Source organism: Medicago truncatula, chromosome 1 (assembly GCF_003473485.1).
Source record: "Medicago truncatula cultivar Jemalong A17 chromosome 1, MtrunA17r5.0-ANR, whole genome shotgun sequence".
Taxonomy (NCBI): domain Eukaryota; kingdom Viridiplantae; phylum Streptophyta; class Magnoliopsida; order Fabales; family Fabaceae; genus Medicago; species Medicago truncatula.
The window spans coordinates 53482293-53506500 of record NC_053042.1 but is presented as its reverse complement, the minus strand read 5'-3'; the positions used below and the strand labels follow the sequence as shown (position 1 = coordinate 53506500).

At 32.1% G+C, this 24208-nt stretch overlaps 4 protein-coding genes across 5 annotated transcripts; 2 read left to right on the top strand and 2 right to left on the bottom strand.

Moving 5' to 3' along the window:
- Positions 1–3827: 3827 nt before the first annotated feature.
- Positions 3828–5879, top strand: LOC11425407 (protein LIFEGUARD 4). The gene is made up of 4 exons (XM_003592588.3): positions 3828–4178; positions 4336–4449; positions 5222–5379; positions 5461–5879. The coding sequence occupies exons 1-4, from the start codon at positions 3929–3931 to the stop codon at positions 5659–5661; spliced, it is 723 nt and encodes a 240-aa protein (XP_003592636.1). The 5' UTR covers positions 3828–3928; the 3' UTR covers positions 5662–5879.
- Positions 5880–8079: 2200 nt separating this feature from the next.
- On the bottom strand, positions 8080–9470 carry LOC11425406 (uncharacterized). Its single transcript, XM_003592586.4, has 3 exons — positions 8658–9470; positions 8498–8581; positions 8080–8410 (listed from the first exon to the last, which is right to left on the bottom strand). Exons 1-3 carry the CDS (start codon positions 9285–9287, stop codon positions 8402–8404), a joined length of 723 nt encoding a protein of 240 aa, XP_003592634.1. The 5' UTR covers positions 9288–9470; the 3' UTR covers positions 8080–8401.
- A 6256-nt stretch (positions 9471–15726) lies between these two features.
- LOC11421895 (uncharacterized) lies at positions 15727–16935 on the bottom strand. Its single transcript, XM_024775153.1, has 3 exons — positions 16297–16935; positions 16120–16197; positions 15727–15762 (listed from the first exon to the last, which is right to left on the bottom strand). The coding sequence occupies exons 1-3, from the start codon at positions 16933–16935 to the stop codon at positions 15727–15729; spliced, it is 753 nt and encodes a 250-aa protein (XP_024630921.1).
- A 1510-nt stretch (positions 16936–18445) lies between these two features.
- On the top strand, positions 18446–23611 carry LOC11431016 (cysteine--tRNA ligase 2, cytoplasmic). Of its 2 annotated transcripts, XR_005643902.1 has the most exons (10): positions 18446–18778; positions 19062–19125; positions 19791–19952; positions 20360–20530; positions 20612–20893; positions 21208–21333; positions 22454–22675; positions 22741–22857; positions 22975–23414; positions 23475–23611. XR_005643902.1 is itself a non-coding variant. In XM_003592584.4 (9 exons), the coding sequence occupies exons 1-9, from the start codon at positions 18582–18584 to the stop codon at positions 23290–23292; spliced, it is 1659 nt and encodes a 552-aa protein (XP_003592632.1). In that variant the 5' UTR covers positions 18446–18581; the 3' UTR covers positions 23293–23591. The 2 variants fall into 2 exon arrangements, 1 of the variants encoding a protein (XP_003592632.1); XM_003592584.4 differs by having other exon boundaries at positions 22975–23591.
- The last annotated feature ends 597 nt before the right edge of the window (positions 23612–24208 follow it).

Genomic DNA, 24208 nt, shown 5'->3' with positions numbered 1-24208 from the left:
GTATTATATCATGTGAGGCTCACTAATAATTCTGGTAGAAAAAGATAAGTTGACAGGTTAAGGGTTAATTTTACTGTTAATACTCATGCTCACCAAAATAATATTTCCTTTTTAAATCACATTTTTTATTATCATGTATCACATTTAATTTGTTAAAAATTTTATCCAAAATCACAACACAGTTATTTGAGGATCAAAAGGTTCAAATTTTAAAAAAGAGACTAATTTTGTGAACGAAATTAAATAGAGAGACAAAAAGTGTCATTCAGCATAAGGTTAAATATCAGTACATTTTTATAAAATTATAATATTGGGCATAAATTGTAATTTTGATAAATGAAAACTACAGCTGAAGGGTGGAAGTAGACAAACAATAATTGATGCATATCACTCACTATGTTTAGGGCCAAGGAGACAAATAAACAAGGAATCCTTCTTTGGTGGTCACTTCTTATGCTCAATTTCTATCTCTCTTGATAATTACATGTGATTGCTTTTGTTCATTTCAACACTGATTGAAGACTTGTGCTGCTGGGGGCACTAATTTTATTTTTGTATGCTCATAGCCTAACTATTATTAACCAACTGTACACAGTACAATATAATGGACCCCCTAATTTTGTTATTTTTGTTTTGTTGTGCCACAAGGACAAAACAGTTAAGTCAAAAAGAAACCATTGATTAAGATACCCATCGATAGTTCATTTTTATATATGTTTTATTTTCAACATGGGTCATTGTTTGAATACACAAGTCATCCATGAATGACTGACTTAATTGAAGATTAGACTATTTTAGTGTCTTATTTTCATCTTCTTACTAAGGAATGGGGTTCATTACATAGCTCCCCTGAATGTGCTTTAAAAAGGAAATGAAAACATAGGATACAAGTTAACAGCAAAAACTATCAATCGAGTTGAGAGTAACAGAGTCTATGCATCAACTTTTTCAGGAAAATAAACTTTCACCTTATATTGCTTACTTTTAGTCCTCAACTGCTAAATTGTGGTACAATATACACTAGGACTCAAATATTTCTTCGACGTACGGTAAAAGACATTGTTATATTAAAGCCTGCATATATGTCTTTATGGTACAATGGGCAACATCAAAAGAAGTTTTGTACCATAAAGATACTTTTCCATGAACCATTGGTGTTCTTCTTGCTTCAATATCCATCTTAAATTAGGCCTTCAAATATTTTTAAATTAAAAATGCTATCTAATATCTTGTATTGCATGCAATGGTGTTAATGCTATTGTACTGTGCATACTGTAATGATGATTTCAATTCATTGCATACTGTAATGATATCAATTCCTGTTATAACGACTGATAACAAAATAAATAAGTCTTGAATGACTATATTCTAGGCTTTACTTATGGTCCCTTATTTTATCACGCTAACAAAAACAGATTTTTTTTTATAGTTTCTCAACTTTCTTTTTTACTCTAAAAATGCTGATTTGTAGCTTAAAAAATTGTGATATATTGCCTCAATTTTAAACATAAATAGAAGATGCCACTACTAGGGATGAAAAAGCGGGTCAACCCACCCCGTTTAGCTTCCCCGTGTAAGTCCGCTTAAAACGGGACAAGACGAATCGAGTCAAATTAGATGACCAAGTCCAAAATCTCACCCCCACCCCGTTTAGTGGCGGACATACGAGTTAGCGGGACAACCCGCTAAACAAAAAACTTTTTTTTAGAGAAAAAAGATCAACTTTTTTAATGCACTTTTTTACAATTTAATTGTTAAAAAAAACTATCTTGCTTTTATTATAAAAAATATAAAAGGATCAAAATTAATTTTCTTATATACATCAAGTTCTAGCTATGTGTGAGTGTGATGAGGTGGCAGATTAAGCTAACAAACCACTTAAACTAATTAATGATGATAAACCAACTACACTAGTTAAATATGAAAAAAATTTAAATAACTAATAATATTATGTTTTAATTAAGGTCAAATGCATCTCAAGGTCCTTTAAGTTTTTTCGTTTTTCCCAAAGTGATCCTATAAGTTTCAAAAGTCTCAAACAAGTCCTTTTAGTTTTTGAATCGTTTCAAATAAGTCATATTCTAGATAGCATAGTTGGTAATTGCTTCCTTGAACTCATCTTTGGTACCAAATCTGGCTCCTAACACCCACTTAAAATTAGTCATCTTTTTAGGCATGACAAATGGTGGATAATGCTTTTTATTGCTATCATCTGAATCATCACCATCATCCTCTAAAAGGACTTGTTTGAAACGATTCAAAAACTAAAATAACTTGTTTGGAACTTTTGAAACTTAAAGGACTTGTTTAGGACTTTTGAAACTTAAAGGACCACTTTAGGAAAAACGAAAAAATTTAAAGGACCTTTAGATGCATTTTACCTTTAATTAATATTTGGAATTGTCTCTAAAAGTGTTGATGAGCCTCAAATTTGAGCATCCTCTACAAAATAAAGAGACACTAGGAGTGTTAACAACACTCTATCTAACACCTATCATCTTATTAGATGAAATCAATGTGAGTCCTACACTTTAAATATGAGTTTCACATAAAGTGGTAGAAGAGAGTTCATGCGTGACATTTTCTAAAGTTAGTTCTCTAATATTTATATGCTCAATAAATAAATGGGTTTAGTTTAGAGTGTGCCTCTCGTTTAAACATTACTTTAACTAATTTATCACAAGAAGATTTGCTTGGACGTTTTTGAGAAAAATGGACATTAGTCATTACTGTGCGAGGACTGGAGTTGCATGCTATAGAGTTTGTATGGATAAAATTGTTAATATGGAGAATTTGAAGGTACAAGATGAATGAAATATTATTTAGTCCAGACAAGTTCTTCCAGAAGAAAAATAGTATATCCTTTGGAGATTTTTTAGAAAATATGTCGCTACTAGAATCCGATTTTGTACTGCCCATGTTTTCATTACACATGCTCAACTACTACTAGTGAAGTTTGTTGGAGAAAGAGCTCTTTGAGGAACATTCTTGCGTTTACAAGTTTTGCCATGGTTTCATGGAGTTTGTGGCAAAGAAGGTATTTGAAGCTTTGAGAAGACGTAACTGAGTCAGCTGATCAAGTAATTATTGAGCATATAATTTCTTCAATTTTTTGAAACATGCTAAACATCAATATCTCAATGACAATCTCCCTGCACACTCACTGGTTTTTCTAAATGTAACGTAGATGCAATTTAGTTTTATAATGAATTTGGCGGTGCCATGACAAATTGGTATTGGTCAGGCGCACATGACACCATCTGAGGCAGAGGCATGGAATATAGATAGGTCCCGGCGTCCCGCCTTGTACAAACTCTATGGTGTGAATAAATAAATGAATTACATAATTTTTGAAATGGACTGCAAGTAGGGAAAGATATAGAGGATGGTTGCATAATTTTTATTCCCCTTCTATATATATTTGTTATGATTGACATGTATGCAATCAGTTAATCAACTAATAGCTATATGGTAATTGGAAATATTAATCAATTATCAATGCATGTTGAGAGTATATACCACTTCGGTCTAGTGCAAATAGGTGATGCGTACGTAACATGATGAGTATTGTAAATCTTGGAGGTTGTTTTGTACTTTATTATTATTATTTTGTACTGTATATATAAGGTAAATAAGTGGTAGGTGTCATATGACGTTATGATTTGAGACATAATATTAACGGTGCTCGTTTGAAGACAGCAAAATGAACAACAAAAATCACACACACGCATATGCCAAAATTAAACGAAACAATTTCTATATATACAATGCATTACAATATGGGCCTCGGTTTAAAATAAAAAAGACAAGATTCGTTATTTCAACCGAATAAACAGCCATTGAAATATAAAAGCATATCCAATTCAATTCTTCATTGATCATACATATTCTTTGTTTTGGAGGTTGTTTGTTTGTGTTTATCACCGGCATGGGTAAGGGTGACATTGAGGCTGGATTTTCCCACGCACATGGCGACAACCTGTATCCGTCGATGATAGAGTCACCTGAGCTCCGATGGGGTTTCATCCGTAAAGTTTACATCATTGTTTCCATTCAGCTTCTGCTCACAGCTGGTGTTGCATGCTTTTTCATGTTTTTTCCACCAGCAAGGGATTTTGTTCGCAACCGTCTTTATTGCGTCATTATCTTGATTGTTGCTATCATCTTCACAATCATACGTAATATATATATAAAACCCTTTCATCAATCATCATATCATTTCTATCTTTAAAAATTAAAACAAATTAAAACTCGTTATATATATATATATATATATGGGTTTATTTGGTTCCTTTGATTAATTTAATGTTCTGTTTTGGATATTTATGGATGCAGTTTTGTTTGCGTTGAGCAAATATTACAAAAAACACCCGGTGAATCTATTTCTTCTTGGTCTCTATACTCTTTGCATGTCTGTTGCAGTTGGATTTGCTTGTGTTTTTGCCAAAGGTATGATTTCATTCCTTTTTCTGATCAATTCCGTTTTCTAATCTTTCCAAGAAAAAAAATGCATCGTTTTTCTTCGTATAAACGAATCACCAAAAAATTAAATAACAAACTAAAATTGGTTTAGTCTAGCGAAATCAGCTAGACTCTGTGTGATGAATGTTCAAGTTCAAACCTTGACCTAGAGAGATATCTATATATAATGTCCAATATGTTTTGATTTTGAATAGAGGGAACCTATGAAAAACAAAATATGAAAATGTAGTAATAGATATTAAACATCATCCACTTATGCTTTTTTGAACAAGTCATTCATTTATGGTTTGAAATTTAAAAATATTATCGAGAACACATATTGGTTTGTAAAGTAAAGACCGCAAATTTTATTCTCAAACGCAAAACATATTTTTGAATGTGGAGTATAAGAGTTATGATAGATAGACATCCTTAGGTGACAATACACCATTTGACATCCACACAAAAATCTGACACGTAGCCATATAGACTCCGCACAAGCACACTTTCTCTTTTCTCTCCTCTTCTCTCTTCCTAATGTATGTGGTGCACAAGGGTGTATGAGAATAAAGGGTGTCTATGTAACATTTTTCGGAGTATAATGGATATGCAGAAGATGTAAAAGTCATTCAATGAGCATTCATCATCTTGTTCTATAAATATACTTTGTCTTTTAAAAACAACTGCCATACTATGTTTTTTTTATTTTTTTTTGTGAGGGGGACAACAATACTAACATGTGAGTTGTGTCAATGTACAGCACCGGTCGTCCTAGAGGCAGCATTTCTAACGGGTGTGGTGGTTGCTAGCTTAACATTCTACACATTTTGGGCTGTTAAAAGAGGCAAAGATTTTAGTTTCCTTGCTCCATTCCTCTTTGCTTCTCTTTTGGTGTTGATGATGTTTGCACTTATTCAGGTAAATATTAATTAATTTCATACAATGTTTATTTTTATTTACTGGTCTAATATCTAAATGTGATTGTATAATATTGAACAGATATTAATCCCTCTTGGACCAATAGGGAAGACAGTATATGCTGGCTTGGGTGCATTATTAATGTGTGGCTTCATCGTATATGATACTTGTGACCTCATTAAAAGATACAGCTATGACGAATACATTTGGGCTGCCATTGCTATCTATGGTGACATTGTCAACCTCTTCCTCTATATACTAACTCTTTTGCAAGACTTTTAAGGCTTGAATTGAAGCCTTTTTATTTTAGCTAGAATATGCTTCTTAGTTTACCTCTTCCAATTCCATATTGACATATTCCATACATTCAGAGGGTACTCTTTACTTTTAATAAAATTGTGGCGGGTCTTTTTATATCATTCATTGTGAAAAAAATATTAAGGAAACAAACTTTTCAATTGAACTCATATATTTAATACAGAAATTGACTGCAATGAATATCACTTTCTGGCAATGTTTAAATTGCTTTTTAGTTTGATGAGCATTCTGATCCATTTATATATATTTTTATTTTTATTTTTCTTCTCACATAAATATTAAATATGCATATCAAATAGCTTAGAAATGGTTTATATAAAATTTATATGGAGAAAAAAATATTACACGCCTGTACTTGTTTAATGAAACCGTTTATCCAAACATCCATTTTAAATGAAAACGTGTGCGTTGTTAAAAAAAATTAACTAGTTTAGAGTTTATTATACTCATTTTTTAATATATAAATTATAGTAGAAGTTATTAAGTATCTTTCAATTTGTAAAAAAAAAATAAAGTGTCTTTCAAGTTATAGCAGAAGTTCCCCTAAAAATTTAAGCAATTTTGTGTAGACCGATAATATAAAATGATTTTCGGCGTAAAATAATTTATAAAATGTCACCTTCTAAAAGTAGAAGTTTACGGCATTTCTTGCTCTCGTTGCTAAGATGAAGAATTAATTGGCGTTACTTTGATAAAGAAAAAAAATACACGTGTCTCAAATTCAAAAGAAACATTGTCCATCTCCATTAAAATTTTAGGGTGATTGTGAAACTGCTAGCTAACGTCTCTTTCTGGCAAACTAGACCTTTATGGTCAAGATAGTCATTTCATTTCTATTGCTAACAATCGTATGATCTTGCATATAATCTTCTTCAATTCAACCCCAGGGAAGAGAACATAAAAAGGCAGAAGGTTCTCAGTTAAGATGTAAAATAAAATGTATATAATGTTACAAATGAATTGAAACTAAGATGCAGTTAGCTACTAGTTTTAATGTTTTTAAATTGAGGTTGTGGTTACACCTGTGAACATTTATATTGTAAAAAAATGTAGCTGATAAAGTCGAAATTATGGTTGCAATGTCATTGCAAAGACCTTAAAATCCTTTGCATTTAAGCACGAGTGCGGTTGTAGACCGTAATTTAAAACTATGATTGGATACACATTAGAAAACAATTGGGGCGAATTCTATTCCATGATTCGTGCCAAAATAGTAGTACTTATGAAACATACAACAGAGGAGCCTTTAGTAACTAGTAACTACATGCAATTTCATGAAGTAAACCGTCTCATTTATTAATCTAAAATCGGATGGCTCATATTACACAACAACAAAATTAGGTTCATGTGTTCTCGACTATTATTTTGAGATAAGATGATTGAGATTAAAAATTGTGTGACACAGATACCGCTTTAAATCACGAGTCCTTGAGTATGGGATTTTGTAGAGGAAAAGAGAACTAAATTACACATCCGTTTCAAAATACACGTAACAAAATTAGTTTCAAGTGATCTCAGCTGTTAATTATTGCTCCAAATCCGAGCCTTTGAGTATGGAATTTTGTAGCTCAAGCCATTGGAAATCATTTTACAGTTTTGCTTATAAAGTGAAAAGATTTCGAGGTTTAGCGAGGATGGCAATTAAGGTTGGCCAAGATGACCCTAGAAGGGTGGTCCATTCTTTGAAAGTTGGTCTGGGTTTGACATTGTACTTTTGTTGTATCTAAAGGAGCCGATGTAGGCTGTCATGACTGTGGTTGTAGTCATGGAGTTCACTGCAGGTATGCTATTCTCATTTCTCTAAGTGACATTATTGTCCTTATATACTGTTATTATCTTGCAGATGTTCCTGGACAGATTTTTAGAGCAATTTTCATTGTTGCTGCAGTAAGCATATTATTGATTCCTTGTTTAATAATAATACATTTGTTTGTTGAAATTATGAGAGAAGCTCAATTGGTATGTTAAACATGAGACTGCCATACAAGATACAGACATTTATGTCGTGTGGAACGGTTATAACGAATGTTTGTAGTTTTTTTGAAGATACAAACATTTTTTAAGCTCAATTGTATCATTTTACCGCGTTGATAATGTCTTGAGCATCGGGAGAGATCGCATCTATACCATATGCATAGGTGTCTTTGTCTTGGCAATGAGCTTATTTGTTTTTCCAAACTGGGAAGGGGAAGAACTCCATAATCTACCATATCAAAGCTTGATGGCTTAGCCAAATCTATAGCAGTTAAGGATGAATTTTTTGTGATAATTAAGGGTCTGATGCAATCTCATAAACACAATGTGATAAGTGAAGTTAAATTTTCACCATAACCAAGATCAAACACATAGAATAAGTGTCAAACCATATAATGTAGTAAAGTGTAATTGAAACCAAAGTTTAAAATTATCAATATTATTATTATTATTATTATAGCAGCTTTGTAAACGCTTGATGAAAGCATTGTAGAAATAGAAACTGCCATCCCTCCCCTAAGAGAATTATTCTTATAAACAAAAGAATGGACTATTCCCTATGGAACCAAAATCAACATTGAAAGCATCAAAAGACACAAATCAACTAAACTACTAGGAAAAACAAAAACCAAATCAAATCCCACATAATAGTCAGATGTATTCTAAGCTGTTATCACTCCTAGCAGTCAGTTAACATAGGCCTTCCAAGTTGCCATTCTCATTGTTTCTTCTACCTCTTCTGCAAAAATCAAAATCAAACCAAATTTAACATCAAAATTCAAATCAAACAAATCAGAACAAGCAATTCAAAACAAAAAAAACACACCTTGCCATTATTGTCAGGAACGTCATCAGGAACCTTATAAGAATCGGCATTAATCTCAGACAACCACATACCAGGAAAAAGGGTCTGCACAAATGAACATTACAATCAAAATGAAATTAAAAATTAGGATTAGTAGTTAGTACTAATTAAATCAACTTACATCCATTTGCTTCTGAACATTTCTAGGTCTCTTTTTGGGCCTTCTATGAGGCTTTTGACCAGTCATCGTGATGAAATCTTCTTCAATCTCCTTCTTCATCAATGACAAAGAAAATTTCACCTTCTTCTCAGGAGAACCACCACCTCTTAACTTACCAACGCCGTTACCATTCCTTAACGGCGACGAACCGATAGGTTTTTTCTCATCAATTTTCAACTCCTTTTCATTCTCTCCAGCAACACCTCTCCTCCTTCTCAAATTCCACACCTTCTCTCCCGCCGCAGCCACCAACGATCCTTCTCCAGCACCATTCTCTTTCTCCTTCTTCAAAATCGCATCTTTCATCCTACCAGCTTCAACCTTCAGATCAAACATCAACCTTTCACGCATAGCATCGATCCCATCATCACCACCATCAATTCTCAGTCTGTTCATCCTATTCTCCGGCGGTGACACCATCGACGGATCGTCACCGTTTTCAGGATTCTTCTGACACCGGAGAGAACGCTGATTCCCCCACTTCAAATAAGGAAAATGGAAGTTGTGAAGAGGATGCTTCAATCTTTCACCTTCACCGGAACCATTACCCATAACAGCACCACTCTCTTCTTCTTCACCAGAAAACACCATTGATCGAAACAACAGCAACAGCGAAAAACAGAGTAACTGCGAGTTTAGAGAAAAAACCTATTGAGATTTCTCGGAGTTGAAGAAATTTCTCAGCAAAATTCAGAAGAAAGACAAAAACTTCGGTGGCTTGAAAACTCGCCGGGAAAACGTAAAGTGTTTCTTTTGTTTTCGTGTGCGTGTTTATATACACGATGGCGCTATTAACGTTCGGCTTAGGTTTCTAATCTCTGTGCTAAGATGCGCATTGGGGTGTTTTTTATGAAGCAATAGTCATTTTTGTCCCTCGATTGTGTGGTGATTAACCATAATAATCTTTCAACTCGAAATTTCAAAATATTTTTTATTATGCGTTGTGTTGGTCAAAACAATTTCTAATGTTAAAATATTTTTGGACAATTGTTACCTCTTTAGTTCTCGAGACATGTTGATAATTCATGTTCCCTTGTCAACTAAATATAATTTGATAAAAAAAAAATGTTCTCGGTCCGTTTTTTTGAACTCATTAACTATATCCTTTGGTTTAGGGTTAAATATATTTTCATTTGTATTTTGGTAAAAAAAAATGTAGTTTCTATGAAATATAGTATATTATGTTTTTAATCCGTCTCAAATTTTTGGATAAAGATCCTTTAATGTTTTATCAACATTTTTTGTCTTTATTTTTAAATCAGTTTTTAAAAAATTTGGTCAAAGGTCCTTTATATTTTTGAATGAGTTTTTTTCCAGGTATGTTTATAATATTATAGAAAAATGGTATACAAAAATTTAAATTTTTTAACAAAAGATAAATTTAATGTGAATTTTTCAAAAACTTTTTTTTTAGAGGTTAAAGGCCAAAAACTTGAAATCACATTTAACTCTAGCGTTGTTAAAAAAATTAAATTTTGCAAGAAAAAAGATTTATATGTTATATTATACAAGACTATAAAAAATAATTCAATTTTTTTGACATAATACATTTGAGTTGACATAAAAGCCGATTAAATTGATGAATTACTGTTTGAAGAAACATTTAGAGGGATATTTATTTAAAGTGATAAAAACAAAATATTGTATATTATAGGAACCAAACTCTCATTTAACCTTTATTTTATAGGAAATATTAATAAGTGTCCTTAGGACACTTGATAAGAGGTTTAAAATAAAAATTTTGTCTTGAAATTTGTGCATTCAACACATTAAAATATAAAAAAGTAACTTTTTCTACATAAAAGTTATAAATTGTTTCTATTTTTTAAATCTTTAACATGTGCCCTTGTTAACAAGACCCTTATTTTATTTGCTTTCTCCTATTTTCTTCACTTTTTTATTTTCTTTTTCTTTTTTTGGCGGGTATGTGAGATTAATCTCGGTCAATTTATACTAGATCGAATAATGCAATCACAACCGTAGGTTTTGGAACGTGTATTGCTAGGTCAACACTGGAGTATTGATTTTATGTAGTACTTGGTGGTCAAGTTTGGAAACGATGACGATGTCATTGATGATAAAGTTATCGTTGTTGGTTTGGTTTAGTTTATTGTGACATGAGTATAGCTAATTATGTGTTAAATTATAAAGGTAGGGTAGAGAGAATGACAATGACATGGATGTTTTGCATTATGATCGATCTTAGTTAACTAGTGGTTTGTTGGATTGCAGTTCGGTTTGTGCTATGATGATTTTGTTGTTTGGGCTTTCTAAAGTAAATCAAATTATCACTCCCTCCGTCCCTAAATAAATGATCTAGTTGACTCTGACAAACATACCAATGCATATGTTTTATCTTTGATATCTTCAATTCTTTATTAAAAAAAATTATAAAAATTTAATATTTTAAAAATACTCATCGAGACGAATCCAACAACATCTTACATGATATTATTTATCTTTGTGAATTAGTATTAAAATGTGGTCAAAGTATGTCAAGTCAACAATGTATATTGTCAACTGGGTCATTTATTAAGGAACGGAGGGAGTAACATTTTCCTTTCTTAGTCATTGAATAACTAATGTATCTTATTACATTTATAGACTAGATATATTAGGTATTTAATCAACCTAAAAATTATTTTTTACTTATAAATGTGATTGAAAGTAGCACACATTACTAATCATACGACCTCTTCCAAAAGAAACCTTTTCTCTAACGAATTACTAGTCATGCGACCTCTTCTAAAAAAAACCATTTTCTTTATGGTGTTCCCAATCTTGTTATTTCTCAAAGAGGAATGGTATTTGTATAACTACTTTTTGACAACTTTTGAAATAATCTTCTTTCTCATACTTACATGTGTTTTAATTCTCTCTCTTCTTCTTTCTTTCTCTATTGTTTTTATCCAATAAAAAGAGAGGAAAAGTGGTTGTTACAAAAGTTATTTAGAATTGGTTGTACAAATATCATTCCCGTTTCCCAAACCAATATCATTATCCAGAAATTAATAGAGCCAAATAAGAATTTTTAATTAGTAGAGAAAGAAAGGAGTGAAATTTTATTATAATTTAAAAATAATGGTGTGATGAATTATTCGTTATATGAATCATTCAATTAATATAATTGTCAATTGAATTTTCCGACCAAAATTGATAAACTTCACACACCATTGACCAACCACTTTGGACGACGGCGTCGAAGAACCAAAATTGAATCTTGGTGATTTTGTTTTATGGTACTTAGTTATAGAAGATGAGTGATTAAGGTGATGGATTGGATGCTAAAGATATTGAAGTGAAAAGTGTTAGAAAATAATAGAACTTTTTTATTTTTTGGGTTTAGCTGTGAGTTTAGGATGAACAATTTAGACGTTTCTTCCCCTTTCATTTTTAGGTCTTCTTTAATTAAGTTTTTAGTCCCTATAAATATTTACAGTTTTGTTTTTAGTCTCTACAAAATAAAATCACACTTTTTAGTTCTTGTGACATTTTCCTTAAGCATTTTAGGGACCAAAACTGTTGATGGAAAAATTTATAGAGACTAATAATGCTGATGGAAAATTTTATAAGGACTAAAAAGTGTGATTTTATTTTGTAGGGACTAAAAACAAAACTGTGAATATTTATAGGGACTAAAAACTTAATTAATCCTATAATTTATTTTTATTTTAATTTGGACATATACATCATATCATGTCGCTATCAAATGTACATCAAACACGTAAAAAGATAAAACAATATATATTTTTTATCATGTGTGCATTTGTTTCTCTTGTCATTATGTATCATATTCATACTCATCTATTTATCATATATTTTCTCTATCATATCTTACCCACCAAACAAACTCATGAAATGTGAATAATACGTTACAATTATTTATGAGTTTGCAACTTGCTGATTTTAAAGATGATAGATTGTCGGTTCAAAACAGCTTTGCAAATTGCACATACAATCAATACAAACACTCAAAATTGACATATTAGAATAATAAAAGGTAAAATAAAAAACAATTGTGATGTTATATAACTACCTTCTTTCACTTTTGAGTGTTTCATTGATTGTCTGTTCAAAGTTGTTTTGAACCGACAATACACCGCATTTAAACTCTTAATTTATTCATAATTTGATTTTAACCCAACCAAACTAAGTTGTTCTTATCACAAGTTGCTTCGTTTAGGTTTGACAAGAAATCACATAAGCTCAACTAAAATTGTAGAATTTCAATTAATTATTTTTATGAAAAGGCGAGTTTGAATTAATTATAATATTGAGTCTTATTAAACTCTATCCAAAAAATATAACAAAAAAAAAAAAAAAACTCGATTCAAAATGCTTGTGAACCCCTATCCATATGATATTGTCAAACTATCAATTTCACGTAACCATACAAATCAAATAGTGGCAACTATGACTGTTTATGTTATGAAGTTCGAGAGAGCTTCGGGAATAACAATGTGTTAATGATAAAGGAGACCAAGGACCATAAGAAAATTAGATACCACATTTTTATCCAAAACATCAAAGCATTAGATATAGGAATTACTCTCTTAATACATCCAACATTTATCCCATATATGGTTGATATGAGACCAATCACCCTCACTTTCACTCGACAATACCTATAACAAGAAAACTCCTACACCTTGAGTATCCATTTGAGGTCTATAAAACATGTTGAGGTTTGTTGGTGGTGGGCCGACGACAAAAAAATAAAATAAAATAAAATTGAAAATTAGGATGTTGATAATTTTGCATAAAATGCAACATAGACAGTTAAAAATTAGGCTTGTTAGATCGTTTGGTCCCTTATTTAATTTCATGTTTTCATTTTGGTCCCACAATTAATAAAAATGACGTTTTAGTCCCTCATCTTTTTCTCCGTTTGCCAAATAAATCCCGACGGTTAACTTCAACTCTAAATGTCTATGGTGTACCAACCTTAAAAGTGGTCTATCGTAGACCTCATTAATTTTGTTTATTTCAACTATTCGATCTACTTATATAAAAGGGACTGTTAGATTTTCATATGTGAATGGACTGTTTTGCCCTTAATGAGACCAAACATGTGAAATTATCGATTTACCCCTTTCTTCTTCATATCCAAAACTGAACTTCCATTTTTCTCTTCTTCAATTCTTCTTCTTCGCAAAATAGAAATTAGAAGAACACATAACAACAACATTCAACAGATTCAACAGAAATTCTCATTTCCCCTTGGATGATTTTCAACCAAAAATCTAATCTTTCGTGATTTTTTAATCAATTGATTTGATGGGTTCCTCAAATCTTTGCTTCTTTTTCTTCTCTTTTTTCAGATTCAACAGTAACACCAAGAACATTATGATGATTCCTCGAATCTTTATAAAGGGTGCTTTTTTTTGGATGTTGAATGTTGTTGTTGTTTAAAAAACTAGAACTTGAAAAGAAGAAAGGAATGGGTCAGATTTAAAAAAAGAAGAAACGAATGGTTCACCAACATAATGATTTTGAATATATAGAAGAAATGATTGTTGTTGTTTGTGTTTTGATATGGGGAAACGATGAACCCAAGGAAGAAAAGAAGAAGGAAAAAAAAACGTGTTTTGAAATCTAATCTATGAGAAATAGATTTCGAAAAAAAACCATAATCTGGAGAGAAAAGATTAAATCCAAATTCATGTGTGATGAATTTGAGGTTTTCGGCGATTTAAAACAAGAAGAAAGGAATGGGTCAGATTTAGTTTTTTTATGGTACTGGATTTGGGAGAAGAAGAAAGAAGTTTCATGGAACAGACCTGGTTCTTTCTTGTTCTTTCCTAAATGAATTTTCTTTTACCCATTATTTTTCTGGGTTTGTTTGTATAAATGTATGATAATGGTTGATGAAGATGAAAATATAGAAGATGAAGAAAATGAAAAAAATTAGATGTTGGTGGTACATCGTAAGATAAAATAGACCTGCATGATCCAATGGTTCCCTTTAACAAAAAAATCAAACGGTTTAAATTAAAATAATTAATAGAATTTATGGTGGACCACTTTTAAGGTTGGTTTACCGTAAACATCATTTGAGGTTAAAATTAACAGTCGGATTTATTTGGCAAACAGAGACAAACGTGAGGGATCAAAACACCATTTTTATTAATTGTGGGACCAAAATGAAAATATAAAATTAAATAAGGGACCAAATGATCTAATAAGCCTAAAAACTATATTAATTTGGATCCATTTGACACAAAGAAATGTATATTTTCTTTTATTGAAGGTTGAAGTAATAAGATGCAAGACTGAGTAAAAAAGGATTGTCAAATTAAACTCAAAGAGATTAAATCACGAGATAAAAATTATTATGAGAGTAAAAGTGAGCGTAAAACTAACAACAAAGAGATGAAATTATGAAATAAAAAGCGTGTTTTAAATGACCAAAGTTTATATAAGAATTTCCATTAATTAATTGTTTGCATTTTCCACTATAATGAAAATGGTAATTGGTGAATGGGTTTATCAATACCAAAGATTTACAATTATCAGTATGAACCTGCTAAATGAATCGTTCAACTATCTTGATACTATAAATTGCTAAGTTGTATTGGAAATAAGCTTCATTGGTTACTCCTCTAATAACTTTCCCTAGTCTATTTATACTCTTCTTATTTCAATTATATATTTATCTATCACTTTCAATTGCATAAAACCTCTATTTTTCTATAATAGATATGGTTTTGATGCAATCTCATAAATCCAATGTGACAACTGAAGTTAAATTTTCACCATAAACTATTCAACAAGATCAAACACATAAAATAAGTACAATATAATATATTTATCGATCACTTTCAATTGCAGAAAACCTCTATTTTTCTGTAATAGATATGGGTCTGATGCAATCTCATAAACTTGATGTGATAAGTGAAGTTAAATTTTACCATAAAAAATTCAACAAGATCAAACACATAAAATAAGTATCATGAAATATAGTAAAATAATGAAAACCAAAGTTTAAAATTGTCAAACATTGTTATAGTAGCCTGGTTCTTTGAAAACACTACAAAGCTTGATGAAAGCATTGCAGAACCAGAAACTACAATCACACCACCAATGACATCTCATAAGAGAATTATTCTTATAAAAAAAAATAAAAAAAAAAGATTGATCCCTATTGGACCAAAACCAACATTGAAAACAAAAAAAAAACAAAACAAAAACTAATCAACTGCTAGTAGAAAAAACAAAATCAAATCCTACATCGTAGTCAGATGTATCCTAAGATGTTGTAACTCCCAGCAGTTGGCTTACACATGTCTTCGAAGTTGCCATTCTTAATGCTTCTCCTACTTCTGTAAAACCACATCCAATCCAACGCTTAATTTCTCTTCAAATTTCAAATTAAACCAATCATAACAACCAATTAAAAAAAAATACACATGCACGTACATACCTTGCCATTCTCAGGAGCATCAGGAACCTTGTAGGAATCAGCATTAACCTGAGACAACCACGCACCAGGGAAAAGGGTCTGCACAAATAATAAAATCAACATTATAATCAAAATATAAAATTACGATTAGTACCAATTAATCAATCATTCATTTTAGGTCTCCTTTTGCTTCTGAACATTTTTAGGTCCCCTTTTGGGCCTTCTAGGAGGCTTTTGACCTGTCATCTTGATGAAATCTTCCTCAATCTCCTTCTTTGTTAACGACAAAGAAAACTTCATCGTCTTCTTCTCAGTAGAACCACCACCTTTTAACGGCGACGATATGTTGGGTTTCTTTTCATCAATCTTCAACCCCTTTCCAGCCTCTCTAGCAACACCTTTCCTAGTCCTAAAATTCCATGATTTCTCTCTTGCAGCAGCCTTTGACGACCCTTCACCACCACTACCAACACTGTTCTCTTTCTCCTTTTTCAAAACGACATCTTTCATCCTTCTAGCTTCGGCCTTCAAATCAAGTGTCAACCTCTCCCGCATAGCATCGACCCCTTCATCATCACCGTAAGCAATCCTTAAAATGCTTATCCTCTCCATTGCACTCTCCAGTGTAGAAACCATCTCCCTCTGCGAGGATCCGTCGCCATTGTCAGTGACCTTTTGACACCTGAGTTGACGCTGAGAACCCCACTTCAAAGAAGAAGGTAAATCAAAGTTGTGAAGAGGAGCCTTCACTATTTCACCTTCACTTTCACCTTCATCGGCGCCAGAACCATTGCCCATAGCAACAATACTCTCTTTTTCTTCAGCAAAAAATTCCATTTTCCCTGCGAAATTCAGACGAAAGAGAGAAAAAAATCTGTCTCTAGAAAACTAGTTGGGAAAATGTTATGTGTTTTTTGGTTTCATGTACATTTATATAATGATGGTGGTTCTAGCGTTCGGCTTAGGTTTACGCTCTAAGTTGTCTAAAATACCAAAATAGACTTTTGTCCATAAAAAATTGAATAAGACCAAATATTATTCAATATCATAAAAGTTTGTCTTGTGGTGTTCTAGCTTGTATTGAGTTGTCATGTCTTGTGTTGTTCTGTTCAATATTTATTGTTTAACATATCAAATGTACCCAAATGATCTTTACTCAACCAAGAAGAGTACCAACAGAAAGATTCACCACTACGAATCCTAGAATGGTAACCGTCAGATAAAGATCTATTTTTTATTTTGAAATAAATCACGCATGCTTTACATTTTTTTTTTATACATTTCAAGCTTGATTTAAATAATTATATACACATTTATTTTTATGATTTTCATTTAAAATAGTAAGTCAAATTTTTGTCTTCAATATTTTTGTGTGCAAAATTCAGGAAAAACTTTACTCCTAAAAAACAAATAATTTATAATAGGGTTGTCCAACAGGTTTCATAGTTTTTATTGAAAAAGTTACAACAATTATTTAGTAAAAATTTATATATTTAATATAAATTGTAAAAGTTCCCATGCAAAACTATTATTTTAAATTTTTTAATATGTACAAATTTGTACATGATAAAAAACTCATTTATACAAATTTATTATTTTATTACAAATCAATATTATCATTTAAAACATATTTGATTGAATTGAATATTCAAATTGTTTTTTAAGGAAAAAAATTCCAAATTTTGGAGGAAGGAAGGGAAAAAATTCCAATTGTTTTACTCTTTTTTGACCGTCAAATTGTTTATTTTTATTGCAAGTCAAATTATTTTACTTTATCATACTTGATAAATATGTCTGTATAAAATCCCTTTAAAAAGTTACGTGAGCTTAACTCAGTTGGTAGGGGTTTGAACCCCGAACACCACAAAAAACATTTTAAAACAAAAGTCTATATAAAAAGAACACGACGAGGCAAAAAAAAATTATCATTTTTTTTAACAATCACATTTTTTGAAAAAGGAAACAATAATTTTTTTTTAAATAAATGAAAACAATCATGTAACCAAAGAGTATTTTTATTTTTTTTTATCTTTGTGAACTTAAATCGGTTGGTGAAACAATGCATAATATATGCAATGTTCGGGGTTCAAACCTTGATCATCACAAAAAAAAAAAAAAATTATTTTTTTAAAGAATATAATGAAAGAGTAATTGTTATGTATTAATTGAGCATAAGTATTTTACCTACGGGCATTTAAGAAAATGATGCCAAATTATGCATTGTATTAATACTACATTGAATTTATAAAATTTCAAATTATTTCCAAAAAAAGTTCTAAAAACAGAAAAAAATAAAAAAAAACGGACAAAATAAAAACTGAAAAAAGAGAGAATAAAAACCGAAAGAAACAAAATCAAGAGAGAACAGAACATCGAAACCTAACTCCCTCACTCTCTCTCGTTGCCATCACCACCACCCTCCACCGCCGCAAAACCCTATCACCGCCCTCGTTCTCGATTGACACTTGAAAGAGATAGTGTCAATGGCGGAAGAACGAGTTGAATCGAAATTATACAATTCCGTTGAATTGAAATTATACAATTCAATGAATAACGAGAAGGAGATCTTCAACCCTAAAGTAGCCGGTAAGGTTTCCATGTATGTCTGTGGAGTTACAGCTTATGATTTGAGTCATCTCGGTCACGCACGTGCCGCCGTTTCTTTTGATATCCTCTTCAGGTATCATCAATCAATTCTCAATCTATTTACAAATTTTCAATCTTTTCTATCATTCTTAATTGGGTTTTGTTTTCAACTTCATATTCTTGTTGCCTTGATCTGAATTCTGCATAATCAATTGTTTTTTTTCTTCCAAAGAAAGAATTGGGGTTGAGGGTTTTTGTCCCAATACTGCCATTATTTTTTTTCCTTCTAGATATTTGAAACATGAAATTTTTTGTTGTTTATACTTTGCGTAGTTGTTTTTATTGTTTGTACTTTGTTTAATTGTGAAAACATGCAGGTACCTTAAACATTTGGATTATGAGGTCACATATGTGCGGAATTTCACCGATGTTGATGACAAGGTGAGATTAACTTGCCGCTGTAATTGTTAGTTTGCTATCTAATCTATAAAGCTCGATTTCAATTTACCGACTTTGTTGTAGCATGAAAGTCATGGTGACTTTAGTGTATTTTATGAAAGAGAAATGATAGATAAGATGAGTGAGAGAACAATATAGGTGAGAGATAGACACTATAATGCTTAATCTAGTTTTTAATCCTTCAAAATTTATGTTCATTTTGGAATGGCACCTGCAAATGATATACGATTATAACTGCAATATGAGTTTGTAACAGTATCTGCTAACTATATAATAATGGTAGAAATGAGGATTTTTTTTGTTAACTGAGTAAAATGTAAATGGAGATGGCTGCATGGGTTGAGACATTGTGGAGTGCCACAAATATATAAAGAATCATATTATGGCTGTCCACATTTATAATGAGTGTATTGCTTGGTTCTTACATCAGACTTAAGTGTCCCTTTTGAATTATAGTTTGGACGAGAAGCCGTTTTTTAGCAATGTCAGTGTTCCTGCTTGATACATGAAAACTCATAACTGTCAATTAATGCTACAAGTTCATTTGTCTCTTATAACTTATATGCTGAACTAGTACTGTTTTACACTAGTTTTTCATATGATTCTTGTGTGCTTATTTGAAACTGCTAATATCACCATTGCTGCAGATAATTAATCGAGCAAATGAGAAAGGTGTGGATCCTTTTGAGTTAAGCAGACATTTTTGCGATGAATATAATGTTGATATGTCTGATCTTCTGTGTGAGAGACCGACTAAGGAGCCTCGTGTTTCTGACCACATTGACCAGATAAAGGACATGATAACCCAGGTTTTACTCTTCCATTTTGACTGCCTTCTTTTGCTTTTGTTTGAAAATTTAGAGGAATTGCCGAAATGAAAACATTTATTTCTGCATCACTTTCATTTCAATAGAATGCCAATGTTGACAGTGCATTTATAATTTGTTAATTACCTGATGAATGCGACAGATAAACGCGAAGGCCACTTTTTTATGAAATGATATGTATATTTTATGCTATGTCATGTAATTTTCACCAATGAACTTATATTACACTCTGCTCATTGATCTAGTGATATTTAATTTAGATTTTCTGTCTTCCTCCTCAACCCCTTTAAATTATCGACGCTTTTTGCTCTAGTGTGGCATGTTCTCCTTTAGTTTGAAGGAATTAATTAAGTATTTGATAGGAGTTTAATCATTAATGTCTGTTTCAGATTATCAACAATGACTATGCTTACGAGGTTAACGGAGATGTTTTCTATTCGGTTGAGAAATGCCCAAATTACGGCGCGCTGTCTGGGCAAAGGCTAGAACATAATAGAGCTGGGGAACGAGTTGCTGTCGACTCAAGGAAGCATCACCCAGCTGATTTTGCACTGTGGAAGGTGCAAGAACCCTTACCAGTTTTGTTAACATATTCTTTGGTTATAGTTGGGATATTACTCATTTCATGATAATAATTACAGGCTGCTAAGCCAGGAGAGCCCAGCTGGGACAGTCCTTGGGGTCCCGGAAGGCCTGGATGGCACATTGAATGCAGTGCAATGAGTGCGTGTTATTTATCTCATAAATTTGATATTCATGGTGGTGGAATTGATTTGATCTTTCCTCATCATGAAAATGAGATTGCTCAAAGCTGGGCTGCTGACAAAGAGAGCCACATCAGTTATTGGTTGCATAATGGGCATGTGACTAACAACAATGAGAAGATGTCGAAATCCTTAGGAAATTTTTTCACTATTCGGCAGGTTAGATCTTGAACAACTTTTTGCTATTCATGTTTTAACAAGTGTTGTAAAATAGTGCTGTAGCATAGTGGAATTTAAAAAACCACTATTGTCCCGTGATACGATATTCACGACAAAATATTGTCAAATAGCGGCTATACTGCTGTAGCATAACGGAATTTGAACAAACTGCTATTTTTCGCGATCAGCGACTGACAGCAATGGACTTTTATGATAAATTTTTGTTGTTTTTAGATTTTTGAAGGTTGTACATGGTAGAAGGCTTCTAAAGGATACATTGTTAATATTTTCACGCTATTTTGTTTCTATTGCAGATCACTGAACGTTACCATCCACTTGCTTTGAGACATTTCTTGATTAGTGCTCATTATAGATCTCCACTAAATTACTCCATCACACAGCTGGAGACTTCGTCAGATGCTATTTATTATATATTTCAGGTATGCAGCCTCTTATAATCTGTTTCACCAATTCTGCTTCGTTGGTTGTGTTGACAGACAAGTTCTGTCAAGGTTAACAGTCTCATCATGTAACCTGAAATTGATTCGTTTTTCTACGGAGACGTGTTCATTGAAATGTTTCCCTTTTTTCTATGAATGACTTTAAAGTTTTGCATCCCATATTGCTATGCGTAAGTCATGACTTGAAGATAGAATTGCCAATGTGTATTTCCTGCTACGCATAATTTCTAGAGAGAAGACATTTGCTTATATTCTATGACCAAAATTGTTTTCACTCTCTGTATATCTGGTCTTGTTTCAATTCAGACTATCTTACATGTATAAGTTCCGATTTGGATCCTCGGAAGTGGCTATGTCAGAAGCCATGTCTACTCCCAAATGTGGGCCATTGGATCGGCTAATTCATTGGATTAGGAATAATAATATTAAAAAACGGAATTACCCTTATTAATTTATTCGGCACAACTTTCTTTTTCTCTCAGTAAATTTATTACATTTGTTTTGGTGTTAACCCTCCGGTTGCTAGGGGGAAGGGACCTAGTAACCCAGAGTTCGGCCGGGAAGTAAGTATTAGTGCAGGCGCATGTTCAAAAAAAAAAAAAGAATTAGCGCAGGCGTGAATATAAATTTGCTAAGATTCGTCAAAAAATAGAAATTTCCTAAAACAAGAAAGCGGCGCTGAATAAATACGCTGGGAGGGAAAAATTGTATGTGTATATAATAATTAATAAGGGTAGGTTCCATTGTTTTTTTTTTTAATATTGTTCATATTCTAATGGATTAGTCAATCTAATGGCCCATATTTGGCAGCAGACACGGCTGCTGACATTGCCGTTGCCGAGGATCTGAATCCAATTAAACGAAGAAAAATGTACAATTAAGTCTTCGCTGCAAGAACAAACTCTCTTGACTCTATCACAGTCATGTTATTGTTTGGATCTATTTACATAAATATTAAAAGCTACTGATACCTAACAATATTGAAATGCTTTATTTATTTTTTTGATACAGAAATGATTTATTGATATCAGTAGAGAAATTGTTTTTAGCTATTATGATGTACTTGAATTTAAGCAGGATTTTGTTATTTGGTTGTTAGACTCTTGAAGATTGTAGAGACACTTTATCGTCATTTCTACAAGAAGACACCGAGAAAAAAGAAAAGGTGCCTCCAATTAATGATGCTGCCAAAGAGTGTATTAAGAAGTTGAAAGACGAGTTTCAAACAAAAATGTCAGATGATTTGCAGACACCAGTAATACTAACCGGTGCTCTCCAAGAGGCCTTGAAATTCATGAACGGTTCTTTGAAGATGCTGAAGGTATTTTCTCAGTGCCAGTTTTATGTAGTGTCAGCAATTTATTAAATTTATTGTGTATCTTCCAGAAAAAAATGCAGAAAAGAGCACAATTGCAACTGGTTCAATCCTTATTGGAAGTTGAGAAAGAAGCTAGAGAAATTTTGAAAGTACTAGGATTACTGTCCTCTTTGTCCTATGCTGAGGTAACACGTTTTACTTAAGTGAACTTGTCTGTTGTTCATTTAATCTTTAGAGATTCCTATTCTTTCGGAAAGGCATCACAAAGAGGAAGGATATGCTAATTTTTATCGGTGCATCAGGTTCTGCAGCAATTGAAAGATAAGGCGTTGAAGAGAGCAGGTTTGACAGAAGTTGAAGTGCTAAAATCGATAGAAGAAAGAAGGCAAGCTAGGATTAATAAGGATTTTGCCAAGAGCGACAACGTTAGAACTGATCTAACTGCAAAGGGTATTGCACTTATGGATGTCGGCAACGAAACAATTTGGAGGCCATGCATCCCAAGTGAACCACTTGTTGCACAAGCTGTTTCGACAGACAACAATGCACCCAAAGTAGAAGAAAAGCTATCAACACTTGCGGTGAGTCAAAAGGTGGAGGAAATACCCCGCAAATCGTGAAGGGAATGGATCACATGCATCATCAACATGAAGGTTGCATTAATACCCTTTCTATAGCTATATGATTAATACAAAACTATGTTATAACTTATCATTGCTACACCACTAGGCTTCAAGATTGTAGATCAATTTGAGGTTACCACCAATTTTACAGTTTTTTTGTTTGTATGTTTAAGGTCCCGACTCGGGGTTAGTTTTACTGCCTGTGACAATTATATGGATTGTCTCACAAAGTAATCGACAATTTTCTTTAAAAATTTATTTAGAAGTTTTGCTATATACATAGTAGTGACATAGAAGCTGAATTGTTATTCTAGAATCAGCAGCCCGACTATTCTTATCTAGTTGTCCATACGAATGTTAGTTTAATTTCCATCTGCCAATAATAAATATAGAAAATAACATTTCAAATATAGGAAATGGTAAACGTAAACCTAAGTGTCTGTTAATTTGTGAGAACATTTTATATTTATATTTTTTAATATTTGTTAGTTTTGCATGTTAACAAAGATAAAAGAGATTTGTCACAAGAAAAAAAAGAAGAAAAAAGAATTCTTGAAGTGAACAAATGTCTTACATTTTTGGATAAACTGAATGTATAAAAACAAAAATGAAAACAAAAATGCTTCACAAACAAATCCAAATACGTAACGGACAAATGAGGTGAAATTTTATGACTGCTGAAGTATCTTGTAGTTTGAGCTTTTATTTAGGTGAAATTTCATAGAGCAATAGTCACGATAGACCTAAACTTATGTGTACAAATCAATATATCCTTCCCTATAAAAAAAAAAAGAAAAAATCAATATATCCTCCAACTTTACTCTTTTGTTATGCGAGGAGGAAATTGTTGAGTTTAGAGTAAGGGTTGGAAAAGTTTAGTTGATTCGTTGGAGGTTTACAGTCCGATTCAGGG

Excerpts from the sequence above, each read along its gene's own strand:
- LOC11425407 (XM_003592588.3), top strand. The coding sequence starts at position 3,929 with ATGGGTAAGGGTGACATTGAGGCTGGATTTTCCCACGCACATGGCGAC. Across the intron at positions 4,450-5,221 it reads TGCTTGTGTTTTTGCCAAAG|CACCGGTCGTCCTAGAGGCA; the intron begins GTATGATTTCAT and ends GTCAATGTACAG. Across the intron at positions 5,380-5,460 it reads TGATGTTTGCACTTATTCAG|ATATTAATCCCTCTTGGACC; the intron begins GTAAATATTAAT and ends AATATTGAACAG.
- LOC11425406 (XM_003592586.4), bottom strand. The coding sequence starts at position 9,287 with ATGGTGTTTTCTGGTGAAGAAGAAGAGAGTGGTGCTGTTATGGGTAAT. Across the intron at positions 8,582-8,657 it reads ATGTTCAGAAGCAAATGGAT|ACCCTTTTTCCTGGTATGTG; the intron begins GTAAGTTGATTT and ends TCATTTGTGCAG.
- LOC11421895 (XM_024775153.1), bottom strand. The coding sequence starts at position 16,935 with ATGGAATTTTTTGCTGAAGAAAAAGAGAGTATTGTTGCTATGGGCAAT. Across the intron at positions 16,198-16,296 it reads CCAAAAGGGGACCTAAAAAT|ACCCTTTTCCCTGGTGCGTG; the intron begins GTTCAGAAGCAA and ends TTATTTGTGCAG. Across the intron at positions 15,763-16,119 it reads ATGCTCCTGAGAATGGCAAG|TTTCTGGTTCTGCAATGCTT; the intron begins GTATGTACGTGC and ends GTGTGATTGTAG.
- LOC11431016 (XM_003592584.4), top strand. The coding sequence starts at position 18,582 with ATGGCGGAAGAACGAGTTGAATCGAAATTATACAATTCCGTTGAATTG. Across the intron at positions 19,953-20,359 it reads TAAAGGACATGATAACCCAG|ATTATCAACAATGACTATGC; the intron begins GTTTTACTCTTC and ends TGTCTGTTTCAG. Across the intron at positions 20,531-20,611 it reads CTGATTTTGCACTGTGGAAG|GCTGCTAAGCCAGGAGAGCC; the intron begins GTGCAAGAACCC and ends TAATAATTACAG.